Source organism: Eleutherodactylus coqui, chromosome 2 (genome assembly GCF_035609145.1).
Source record: "Eleutherodactylus coqui strain aEleCoq1 chromosome 2, aEleCoq1.hap1, whole genome shotgun sequence".
NCBI classification, from domain to species: domain Eukaryota; kingdom Metazoa; phylum Chordata; class Amphibia; order Anura; family Eleutherodactylidae; genus Eleutherodactylus; species Eleutherodactylus coqui.
In genome coordinates, this window is record NC_089838.1 from 233,914,601 (window position 1) to 233,928,314 (window position 13,714).

General features: G+C 40.7%; 1 protein-coding gene across 1 annotated transcript in view; it reads left to right on the forward strand.

Annotated features, from left to right (window-relative positions):
• The window catches only part of SLC12A1 (solute carrier family 12 member 1), a 136,633-nt gene that overhangs the window by 48,342 nt on the left and 74,577 nt on the right, over positions 1 to 13,714 (forward strand). Inside the window, exons 7-11 of the mRNA XM_066589972.1 lie at positions 2,569 to 2,680; positions 3,610 to 3,737; positions 5,658 to 5,742; positions 8,921 to 9,072; positions 13,315 to 13,422. Coding sequence (XP_066446069.1) covers positions 2,569 to 2,680; positions 3,610 to 3,737; positions 5,658 to 5,742; positions 8,921 to 9,072; positions 13,315 to 13,422 — 585 coding nt within the window. The remainder of the gene's footprint in view (positions 1 to 2,568; positions 2,681 to 3,609; positions 3,738 to 5,657; positions 5,743 to 8,920; positions 9,073 to 13,314; positions 13,423 to 13,714) is intronic.

The window sequence follows — 13,714 nt, forward strand, 5'->3', positions numbered from 1 at the left end:
TTGAGAAGCTTTTTAAATTTTGGCACAAAATTTGCCCCCCAGTGGGGCGCAGTCATAACCGTGGTCTGGCTAGTGAGTCCAAAAAGATTGAGAAGCCCTACTATAAGGGCATATGTTTGCAAACTAACTTTGCACACTAGGTTTATTAGGCTATGATGAAATATATGTAGATATTTAGAAACAGATTACAGTATCTTTACTGAGCAACAATAACAGTAAAAATAAATTGGAATACAGTAAAATTCCACCTACTTTGCATTCAATAGACATTTTTATATACTAGTATGAGGAATGATATTTTGTATACCGTATTTTTCACTTTATAAGACGCACTTTTTCCGCCTCCAAAGCGGGGGGAAAAGTTCCTGCGTCTTATAAAGCGAATGTGCCGAATATTCGTTCCGATCGCCATTTTTAGCGTGATCGCGAATTTAACGCGCGGACGCGATTTATTTACCGCGATTGCGCGTTAAATTCGCGATCGCACGAACAAATGTGTGATCAGTTAGATTCTCCTGTCAAAAAAAAAATCATTACTCACCTTCCCCGGCATTCTGCGGCGCTGCTGCAGGCTGTCGCTCCCTCCTGGTCCGCGGCAGAGCATTGCTTTCTGGACGCGGGGCTTGAAATCCCCGCCTCCAGGAAGCTAATACTGTGTTAGCTAACACACGCCGTCAGCCAATCACAGCCATTCAATGACATCATTGAATGGCTGTGATTGGCTAACACATGTGCGCCTTCAGCCAATCACAGCCCTTCAATGATGTCATTGAATGGCTGTAATTGGCTGACGGCGTGTGTTAGCTAATCACAGTATTAGCTTTCTAGAGGCGGGGATTTTTAAGCCCTGCGTCCAGAAAGCAATAGTCTGCTGAGGACCAGGAGGGAGCGACAGCCTCCAGCAGCGCCGTCGCCACCACCACCGAACGCCGCCGCCGCTGCCGAACGCCGGAGGGTGGGGGGGAAGAATTATTTTTTTCCCCTATTTTCCCGCTCTAATTGGGGGTGCGTCTTATAGACCGGTGCGTCTTATAAAGCGAAAAATACAGTAATTTGAGTTGGCATAGAAAAAACTGTTTGGAAAATGAACTGTTTCCTGCTTTGGGGGATTCAACCCCTCAAGATTATTTTCTTTCCTCTTTATGTTAAAGGATGGATCTGAAAAATTCCCTGTTCCAATCTTACTGTATTTGATATATAGCATTAACATCCACACTGCCATCAGATTTTATGCTGCCCATGAAATATGTCCCACCTTAAGGGCCCAGAAAAAACTAATACAAAGTAATAAATATATATAGACAATTGGATAAAAGGAATAATAAAAATACATCAACAGTCACCACTGTTTCTGTATTTTTATTATTGCAATGTATCAAATGTTATTTATTTATTACACCGGGATATTTCTTGCTATCCATCACATATTTCACTCAAATTTGCAGAAACCATCCTCGGATCAAATAATTTGTCCGTAGATACATTCATTGGTAAAATTTTTCACTGCTGAGGAAAATCTTTGCTGTGTGTTATATATGGGATAATAGACCTCCGCTGTAAATTGTATGAAGAATAAGTCACCAAAGAGTTCAATGACTATATAAAAGTCTAACAAACCGGACTGAATGCATTTACACAGCTCATTGAATTCTATGGTAACTTCAAATATGCTTATAACTCACAGTGGGTGGTGGGGTGTGTGTGTGGTGGGGGGGGGGTACATTATTCCATACCAATCCTCAGCTGCTGCAGAATTTCTTTTTTTGAAGTATAAAGACTCGTTGACACAAGTATATTTACGTAGCGTGGCATGTGTGCATTTCTTTAATGCTTTTAGGCAGAAAAACGCAACAAATCAGCGTATTTCAGTCTGTGAATACATAGCGTATTCACGGACCAAAATATGCAATTTGGCCATGTAAATGAGCCCTTAGAATGACGTTCCCATTCGTCATTGAATGGTGGTTGATTGAATTACTTTTCAAAAAAGTCTTCAGAGGCTTACAAGTGTATTAGCTTGTTTTGCAGTGAATAATCAGACTGTGGAATACTCACTAGAGCTGCTGCAGAACCTCTTTTTCAACTATAGAGAAAGGACAAGTATTATCTATGTAGCATCACTAATCTCTGTATAACCATCAGGTTCTGACATTAAAATGGGATGTTCACACAAATAGCATTTACAGACATGTTAATGGAACATTTCCACTGTATAGAGTCATGTAATATAGTAGTATTATACTGGAATATTATAAAATTAAGTTGGAAAGAAAATATATCCAAACATTTCCCTAAGTATACAGTAGTTCTAAATAACTAAAGTTCAATATATTTGGCAAGGCATTTGATACGTAAAACAGTTTTGGCTAGATAGCATGTCATGAAATTAATGTTAAACCATGGCTGTATTGTTGTCATACATAGGATGTCACCAAAGTAAAAGTGAGTTTAAGTAACACTGTTCATGTATTATCGAACACTTTATGTTATACCCCCTTTATCGCAAGTACAAAATATGAAGATGTGGCATTCTAAAGCATTTATCATCTGATGTCTTTTTTCATTTAGGCTCAAGTTGTGTTGCTGGTTATACTGCTTGTGGCTATTGCCAACTTCTTTATCGGAACTGTTATTCCAACTACAGAGGAGAAAAAATCAAGAGGATTCTTTAATTATGAAGGTGAAGTATACAGGAGTTAAAGAGTAAAAAAGAAATTCTGAACAGTGAATGGGCTAAAATAAAGAGATGAGCCATACTCACCAGTTAGATATCACCCTCCCCCTCCAACCCCACCCCACTGAACCCAGTGTAGGAGCCCAATCCCTACTGTTCTGGTCTCGGAAAAAGCCACAGCGGTCAAGTGCCCTTCATTGTTGGCTTCAGCGGTGATACTGCCATGAATGGCACGTGAGTGTTGAAGCTAGATATTGGTTGCAGTGGTCACATATACAATAAACGGTACGTGACTGTTGCAGCTTCTTCCAGGATCAGAGAGACGGAGACGAGGTTCCCTGCACTAGACTGGCAAAGACATCTAACAACTGAATATTGCTTATTTCTTTAATTTAGCCCATTTCTAGCCAAGATTTGTTTTACTCTAGCAAAACCCCTGTCAACCTGATTTAAGTTTCAGGGTAACATTCTATACGTTGATTTAGATACAGGAATGTAGAAATTGTCATCACACATAGCACCCCACTGCTATGAATTTCACAGACCAGTCGTTGACAAATACAAGTTCTTACAACTAGAATCTTCCTTACAGTTTAAAGCCTCATTTCAGGCAGCATGAACTGTGATTAATAGAAACCTCAACATAATATTATGGCTGTTTTAAAATTTTAATGTCCCAAGGGCTCATGGGATTAATAGGGCTCAATATGGATTATCACCATAAATACTTTTATGGCAGCAACTGGATACAAACTATAGTCAGTGCAGAACTAGTCACAGACAATATTACATAGACTCAAATCCTTACATTTATAACAGATATGACTAAATCCATTTTATGGGTTACTTAGCTTACTCTCCTTCCTGCATTCTCCTGATCACTATCTTTATGTGTCAAGTTGCAGGTTAATAAATATCAACTCTTTTTATTTTAGCTTCCATTTTTGCTGAAAACTTTGGTCCAGAGTTCAGCAATGGCGAAGGCTTTTTCTCTGTCTTCGCTATTTTCTTCCCAGCAGCTACTGGTATTCTTGCAGGGGCAAACATCTCCGGAGATTTGAAGGTACAACATTTAAATTTCTATTAAAATGTGTCATGTGATGCCGGTTATACATATATTGTTCTACTTGGACATAATTCTCCATACATAGGTAATAGCAGAGTTTCCAGGTTTCTACCTTATTCACTGTGGTCTCTTGGAGTAGCCTTTGAGCAAGGGTGCCACAAGCTTTTAGGTTGCCTGAGCAAAGTGTGAAATGACCCCCTCCCCCGACTAAAAAAAACAACAGAAAACACTAATTTTGGAAGAATTGAAACTGCCAATAGACAAGACACCCAACATATATTTGTACCAATGAGACTCGTCTGATGTGACAGAATAATAGTGCCCGTCGCAGTAGCCTTGATAGTAGGCGCTCTAAGCATAATCGCTGCAGGCATTCCACAGCCGAAAACCCACAGTACTTATGCTGGGAAGCCACAGTGGCCAAATCCAGTTTTTGTGGTAAATCTGCTGTGGGATTTAACCCTTCTATCCCAGGGTGTTGAATTATGTAGCATAAATAGACATGCTCCGGTTTAAAATCAGCAGCGTTTTTTAAAAGCGCTGTGGATTCGTGGCAGAAAATTTCGACACCATGTGAAGGAGATTTTAGAGCTCTTCTCTTCTCAGCAGCATTTCCTCCATATGTGAAGACAGTAGAGATGAGCGAACGTACACGGTATGGCCGATTTCGCAATTGAGCACCGCAATTTTCGAGTACTTCACTACTCGGGTGAAAAGTACTCGGGGGCGCTGTGGGTGAGCGGGGGGTTGCAGAGGGGAGTGGGGGGGAGAGGGAGAGAGAGAGGGCTCTCCCCTATTCCATGCTGCTACCCCCCCGCTCCACCACGCCACGCCCCACAGTGCCCCCGAGTAGTGAAGTACTCGAAAATCGCGGTGCTCGATTGCGAAATCGGCCTTACCGAGTACGTTCGCTCATCTCTAGAAGACAGCCTTAGGTCTTACAGTAATTTTTTTATGTGTGTAATAAAATGAAATCAAATATATATGATAATTACATAGATAAAAAAATTATGATCCTTATGATCAGTTACTGATGTCCTAAAAACTACATCCAGCAGCCACATCATTAGAGCTGCAGCTATTTTTTAAAGACTTTCGCATAGCTTGTGACAATAACCTCTGCGCTACGTAGTTTTAAGAACACAATATGAGATATAAAGCAACTAAGAAATACCTAAATAAAGTGGCCACACTTTATATTGTATCTCCAAAGGAGCCTCTTTAATGCCTTCCTACATAATTAAGGCAGCAGTAGATTGTCACATGCCCTTGTTCGTGTATCCGGAGATCACAAGCACACCGATAGCCTTTCTCCCAAGGGAAAGAGGATCCTCACTGCTTGACCCCTTCAGCAACACGATCACTAGCGACCTTTTCTATACCAGTACACTAGCAGATGTAGTGCAACAAGGGCCATCTGGTCTGTTTAGTGATGCTGCCTGTCAGAGCATACCTTGAATATACAGACAACCAGGCAGTCTGTCCATTCTATACATTACATTACATAACAAAAATAAATGTAAAATAGTTAAAGCCCCTATTGCCATGTAGAAAACGGTAATGAATCATTTAAGAAACTTAAAAAACTACAATGAACATTTTTCTACACAAAAAAATGTTTATTCAATAAAAGTCACCAAAAGTAATAAACATATAAATATATGGCATTTCAGGCAAATGGTAAATGCTTTAAAATGCTATGTCTATGTGTTTTAACTTAAAGATAAGAGAACTTAAATCTATCCCAGAATGATGCCTGGAAAACAGTGACTAAAAAAAACTGTTTTAGCTTCAACGAGTGGGAGGAAGCAAAATAACGCAAAAAATAAGCTTGGTTCTTAAGGGGTCAATAAATGTCTCTGATGTTTTCTTAAAATACGTACATCATCATATATGTAAAAAGTTTTTACTTATCAGGATCCACAAGCTGCTATTCCGAAGGGAACGATGCTGGCCATTTTCATCACCACTGTTGCCTATTTAGGAGTAGGTATATGTGTAGGTGAGTAACTTGATCAATGGGTTACGGTATTTTAGAGTTCTAGCTGTAAGGTCAATCACTGTAATAGGAATTTTAATAACCGTCATAGTAAAAAGAATGGGGTGCAGATTTATAGATAATTCCATGCATTCTTTGCATTCACATTGCCAACTTTACGACAGCAAACATAACTGCATTCTTCTTTTTCTTTGATTGTGTTTTTGTGTTTTTCCACTATTCTAATAATTTTTAAGCCCTTAAAGGGGTTGTCTCATGAAAGCATTTGGGGTTATGCACTTCTGTATGGCCATATTAATGCACTTTGTAATATACATCGTGCATTAATTATGAGCCATACAGAAGTTATTCACTTACCTGTTCCGTTGCTGGCGTCCTCGTCTCCATGGATCCGTCTAAAATCGCCTCTTCTGGCGATTTTAGACGCGCTTGCGCTGTGCGGTCTCCTCTCTTCTGAATGGGGCCGCTCGTGCCGGAGAGCTGCTCCTCGTAGCTCCGCCCCGTCACGTGTGCCGATTCCAGCCAATCAGGAGGCTGGAATCGGCAATGGACCGCACAGTGAAGATCCCGGCGGCCATCTTACTAAGGTAAGTAAGAAGAAGGAAGAAGTCGCCGCAGCGCGGGGATTCGGGTAAGTCCTACCCGTTTTTTTTTTTTTAACACATGCACGTTTCTCGCGCCGAACGGGGGGCCTATTGAATTAAAAAAAAAACGTTTCGGCGTGAGACAACCCCTTTAAGGATCAGACAAATTTTAGGGTGGTGGTTTTACTGCCCTATTCATTTTAGTCCAGCTACCAAAATTATGTTTGCTGCTTTTTCCCCCCTGTGACATTTAGGCCTTAGTCACACGGGCGTTTTTTCACGCGATTTGCGGATCGCATGACGGATGCGCATCCGCAAATCGCGTGACCGGTGTGCACAAGTCGCCCGCAAATCGCCCGAAAATCTGCTCCTAGCCGCGTTTCATTAGAAACGGGCCGGAGCTGTCCAGCGCATTGCATTCAATGGAGATGGCAATAGAGCCGGCTCCATTTAAAGCAATGCGCTGCGGGCGAGCCCGGGATGAATTGTCGGGAAGGGCTTAGGTATATAAGCCCTTCCCTGCAATTTATCCTAAAATGTGTAAAAATAAAAAAATATATATGTACTCACCTTCTCCCGGCAGCCGGAGCTCCGCGCGGCCGTCCTGCAGTGGGTGTGAAGGGGGTGTGAGTCAGACCTGCCCCCTGATTGGCTCAGCGCTGAGCCAATCAGAGGAATGTCTCACTCACACCCATTCATGAATTCATGAATGGATGTGAGTCAGACCTGCCCCTGATTGGCTCAGCGCTGAGAGGCAGCAGTCACTCACCCATTCATGAATTCATGAATGGGTGTGTGAGTGAAACCTGCCTCTGATTGGTCAGGGCTGTGACCAATCAGAGGCAGATCATTCAGCAGGCGGGGATTTTAAAGCCCCGCCGGCTGAATAGTGCCGAGAAGCAGTTCAGGAGAACTGACAGCGGCCGCGGCTGGACTCCGGCTGCAGCGGAAAGGTGAGTATACAATTTTTTTTTTATTTTAACACATTTTAGGATGAATTGCAGGGAAGGGCTTATATATTTAAGCCCTTCCCGACAATTCACCCCGCGCACGCCGGCAGCCCATTGCTTTCAATGGAGCGGCTGTATTGCCGGCTCCATTGAATTCAATGGGCAAACATCGTTCTTCTCTGTCACAGCTGTTACAGCTGTGGCAGAGAAGAATGATTTGTCTTCTATTTGTTCTCAATGGGGTCGGTGCTGCTGCCGCCGGCCCCATTGAGCGCATATAGAGAAGAGAACAGGAATCGCAGATCGCAGATAGGTGCGATCTGCGATTTCTGTTCTATAATTTATCGGACGAGTGCATAAAAAGCGCTCATGTGTCCGATACCATTGCAAAGCAATGGTTTTATAAAATCGCCGGACGCATGCGCATGCGCAAATCGCGGCAAAAAACGCCCGCCTGACTAAGGCCTTAGAGCTATTTCACTGCATTTATGTTTATTTTTAAAACTTGTATATTTACACTAAAATCAAGTATGGAAATGGGTTCCTCATTTTATTTTGGATGTTTTGATATATAATTTATATAGTTTGGGATTACAGGCACATTTGGTGACGGTTTTAGTTGGCTTCAGGTATGGGTCATTTTCTTTTTTATATGTATTTCTTTTATTTTATTCTGTAATTCTTTTTAACTTATTTTTGTAACTATTTTTTAATATTTATATTCCCCGTGTTGCCATATAAGACCTCTGAGGGTCATTCACATGGTCTTTTTTATTTTTAATTTCACACTTTCGAACTATAGCTGGACCATCCATGGAAGCCCCAGTTACACGGGTAATGTCTGGGGCTTCCATGGACAATAGTCACTGACAGAGCTGGTCAGGGTCTGCTAGGACCCTGCAGTATTGCTGTGACAGGGGGAACATGGTGGTCATATGATCGATGAGTCGAAAATCGGAAGTAACACTTCTGCTTTCTCTCTGTACTACATAGTACTCATTGAAGCCTATAAAGGAGATGAGGGTGTATTATGCGAATTATAGGCACCAAGATAAAACATGCTGCTTTTCTTTTTGCATTTCTTGTTTGCTGTTTGTCTGGATCCTGGTGGTCTTTAGTTTTCAGGGACAGTGTTTTAGACAGGGGTACCAGTAGGGACAACTGAGGACTACTTAGGAAAAATGTAATCTTGTGCGTAAGGACAATGTCGGAGGCATAACTATAATGGATGCAGAAAATGCTGTCACACTTGGGGCCTGCAGCCCTAGGGGGCTCATGAGTTCTCTATTGCAAATTTAAGGAAGCAAGAACTATGAATGAAGACTCATAGTTGGGGGCCTTGTTACAGACTGTGAATTCTGGCCCATCAGATTCAAGTTACACCTCTGTCCATAAGCAATAATTTACTATTCCTGTAAGGCCGTTGATATCTTAAATGTTATAATTTTGAAAGAAAACACTCCCTGCTTTTCATAGTAATAACACAGTGGCATACCTGGAATCATTGGCTAGATCTCATTAATGGATATTTCACATTTTCTATATTTTGTTCTCTCTAGCTTCTCATTTTCCTTTGTCTTTGTGAATGCCAATAACATTACAGTTGTATATGAAAAACAATAAACCTCTGTTTGTTTTACTCTATAGCTGCATCAGTAGTGCGTGATGCCACTGGGAACATCAATGATACAATCACTTCTGCCATAAACTGCAATGGATCGGCTGCCTGCCAGCTTGGTTATGATTTCTCCATATGTGAATATCAGAAATGTAACTATGGGCTGATGAATAACTTTCAAGTGAGTATTGATCATTGGCTTCTGAAACAGCAGTGCACATTGTATTAGGCATAAAACATAATGGGGCGTTTTATAGGCTATTTTCATTATTGCCAATAACTTTCTATTTAGCTTCTCAACGGTCAATATAATTCATAATGGCAAAACAGTATACATTAGTTCCTTCAATAACCAAGTCTTCTTCCTTCTTATATTAACTTCTTCCTGAGCTTAAAACTAAGCATATAAGATACTGAATGAAATAACGATACATGTCCACTGAAACGGGGATACAACCAGCTATATATATATATACGGCAAACATATAACTGCACCTTGATCCTACTACTATGTATGTAGTTTCAATCAATTTAAAATAAAACCATAAGAAGTAATTAAGAGATATAAGCCATCTCTCTTCTTAAAGATCATCTTGTCGCGCCCATTCCTGGACTCGCTGAATCTGTTACCCACAGATCTCCCACAAATGCAAAAGAACAAATGACAAAGCAAGAAATAGAACCAAAATAGGGGAAACACTATCCCTATATAACCAAACTTAGGGAAGGACCATGCCTGAAAGCAGCACGATCGTCCCAAAAAGGATGGCCCTGATCGCGTGCCTCGGCCCCTAGTTGACCCTACAAGGGGAAGGGAAAGGACACAAGAATACCAAAACTCGAAAAGAAAACAAACGCATTACTTAGTTTGAGATGCGGTAGGTAACTGAGCAATCCAGGACCAGGCTCTGACCGCAAGCTCAGCCAAGGAGAGACTGACAATCAACAGCAGTTCAGCTCAGTATCCTGCCAGGTGCTGATTTAACTAATACGTCCAAATGCATGAACTCATCATTCATCAGCAAATATGACAGCAGATGACCAGTCTGAGCGCCATTGCTGACTAGGAGAACAGAAAGACAAGAGTCTAGTGAGCAAAGTAGCACAAAAATTGGTTCATGGAGCAGTAGAAAAATATGGCCTGATTAGAAGAATCCAGACTTCTGTTGCACCATGCCGATGGGAGAGTCAGAATTTTGGGAAAGCAGCCTGCATCGATGAACTATTTCTGTCAGCTATTCAGACCATTTCAGTATCTCCATCCAATTTGTAGCTAATGCAAGAACCTGTCCTGTCTTCATGGGTCGATATTCATGCAGGACGACCTCAACACCCATTTGAATTAAAGTGGCCATTCTGTATATTAAATAAATATATATATATATATATACACATTTTTAAATATTTGAATATATATGTTATGTGCATATATATATATATATATATATAATTTTTTTGTGTGCCATATTACAGATCCATAGTGCGTAGATTTCTAAGATTTACCAAGACTGTTTAGACCCAGTACATCATTACAGTTTTCAGAGTAGCCATATTTCAGAACAGGTGGAAATTTATGCCGCCTTTTATAAATGTTGCATTGCAGATTTAGGCACAGTTGACAGCTTCACAAGAAAACCACAACAGATTTGCTTTGCATCTGAAGATTGATATTATGTCCTCATACCCACACAAAAAATTTCTGCAGTGTGAAAATGGATATCAGATAAACACTGGCAGACAGATGGCCGACCAATCTGTGTAGTCACTTATTTATTTGTTTTACATAAAAAATGACCAAGTAGATAACTTGGTCCAAATCTTTCCTCTATTATTGAGTCCAGTCAGGTCTATTACACATGGCTGTACAAACAGAGCTGTAATAGAGCTGCCATTGAAGTGCTTGAGGCATCTTCTGTACATATAATTACTTGTGATTTCAAATGGAGGCATATGGAGGTTCATTTTCTGTCAGTTCTGTATGAATGTGATAGGAATCAATAATTGCATACTGTCTCTGATGCTGTATGGGCATTGCATCTAGAGTGGATAGACAAAAATCTACACACCTATGTTAAAATGCCATGTTTCTGTCACCTTAAAAAAAACGACAAAGATAAATCATTTTAGAATTATTTTTACCTTCAATGTGACCCGGTATCTGGACAATTCCATTGCAAAAAAAAAAGAAATATTTTAGGGTGGAAAAATGTTTAAAAAAATAATGTGGTTGCATAACTATACACACCATAAACTAATACTTTATTGATGTACCTTTTGATAGCATTTGGTCTTTTTGGGTATTTGTCTATCAGTATTGACTTGGCAATCTTTGCAAATCTTCCAATCTTGACTTGGCAGTTTTTCTTGCAAAAGCACTCCAAATCTGAGATATTATGAGAGTATCTCGTGTATAGCGCCCTCTTCAGGTCAACCCACAGATTTTTAATGGGATTCAGATCTGGACTCTGGCTTAGCCAATTCAAAAACTTTGACATACTTCTAGTGAAGCCATTGTTTTGTTAATTTGGAGGTCTGCTTTGGGTCGTTGTTGCACCGAAAGGTGAAATTCCTCTTCATCTTCAGCTTTTTAGTTCTGAAGGTTTTGTGCCAAAATGGACTGATAGTTGGAACTGTTCATAATTCCCTTCATGTTGACTAAAGCCCCAGTTCCAGTAGCAGAAAACCAGCCCCAAAGCATAATGCTGCCTCCACCATCTTCACTGTGGGAATGGTCTTCTTTTGGTGGTGTGCAGTACTGCATTTTGTGCTAAATTTACCTATGGAACTAGGCTGAAAATGTTCAACTTTGGTCTCATCAGACCATAATACGTTCTCCCACATACTTCTGGCAGACTTGATGTAGATTTTGGCAAAACATGTCTGGGCTTGGATGTTTTTCTTTGTTAGAAAAGGCTTACTTCTTGCCCCCCTACTCTTCAGCCCAGACATATGAAGAATATAGGAGATGGTTGTCACATGCATTACACAACCAGTACTTGCCAGAAATTCTTACAGCTCCTTTATTGTTGCTGTAGGCAGCCTCCTGGACCAATTTTCATCAATTTTTGAGGGACATCCAGTTCCTGGTAACATCACTGTTGTGCCAAATTGAATCTGCTTTTTGATTACCATCTTTACTGTGTTCCATGGTATATGTAATGCCTTGGAAATTTTTTGGTCCCCTTCTCCTGACTGATACCTTTCAAGAATCAGATCCCTTTGATGTGTTGTAAATTCTTTAGGCTTTTGTTGAAAAATGCAACAAAAAATACAGCAAGGAAATCCTACTACCGTGTTTCTGTGAAAATAGGACTTACTCCAATAATAAGTCCTACCCTGATTTTTTTGGTGGTGGGCTTGAAATATAAGCCCTACCCTGAAAATAAGCCCTAGCTACACTACATGAAAAAAACTGCAATACTCACCTAACAAGCACTGTCTGGGTCTCTCCCACGGGTCTCCAGCGCTCTAGCAGGTTTCTGTGCAGTTCTCAGAGGTGACAGAGCATTGCTTGCTGGTAATGGGGTTTGTTAACCCCACCTCCAGCTAGCAATTGCTCTGACCGGTTCTTGAGTGCCGTGGCTCAGCCAATCAGAGCTGGCACTCAATAAACCAATCACAGCATTGCATTGAATGGCTGTGATTGATTCATTGAGCACCAACTCTGATTGGCTGAGCTGTGGCGCTCAAGAACTAATTGAGCAATCGCTTGCTGGAGGCAGGGATTTTTAAACCCTGTTACCAGCAAGCACTTCTCAGTCGGTGCTGAGGACTGAATGGAGGCTGCTGGAGCACCAGAGACCAGCAGAGGGGCCACGGATGGCGCCTGCTAGATGAGTATAAGACAACCCCTGAAAAAAGCTCCTGTGCCTCTTTTGGGGCAAAAATTTAATGTAAGACAGGGTCTTATTTTTGGGAAAACATGGTATAACAGTTGAATTTTATATGGGGTAAATCAGAAACACTGTAAATAATGGCAACGGAGTACTGACTATTATTTAACATGCGTTTAAATGTGATTGGCTAATTTTGAGCACAAACACATCCCCAATCTTTGTTAGATTTTTTAGCATGACAAAAGCATGGCATTTTATCAGGGGTGTGTACACTGTAGCAAGAAAAGGTTTGTAAATTAGGAACCTGATGGTGATGGTATGGCAAAGGCTCTTAGCCCAATACTACAGTAATTGCAGTATCACAATACATCTAGACTCTTCTGGTTGAAAGAGTTAACATTTTAATTATCATAAGAAAAGAGAACAAAAATGTCAAATATAATGGCTCTGTGAACGTTTCAGGTAAAGCTATTATACTCTGTGTTCCAACCTGGGTTCTCTGCTCTTGAGATGTGACTTTTTCATTCTGACGCAGGATTGTCACAACATCACACACAGCTTGTCTTATTGTCTTTGATGTTTTGTAGGTGATGAGTATGGTTTCAGGATTTGGTCCCCTGATCGTTGCCGGGATTTTCTCAGCCACGCTGTCCTCGGCTCTTGCATCACTTGTCAGTGCACCTAAAGTATTTCAGGTACAGCAGATATGCCATTAATTTAACATGCTCCAGATATTCTTTTATCTGTACTAAAAACAATGTCACATGTTTTCCACCCACTTTTTACAATGAATTCTCTATATGAAACTGTTTAAACTTTGCACCCACTGCCCAGATTTGATTCAGTTTTTGGTGCATTTTTTCCAGAAAAAAATGGATTGATGCCTAAAAGTGCAAGCTCTCTCAACTCAAATGATGCACCAAACTGCCTCGTGTGAACCTGGCCTTAAAATATTTGCATAGCGTGCAAATGCACTTGGCATTACAG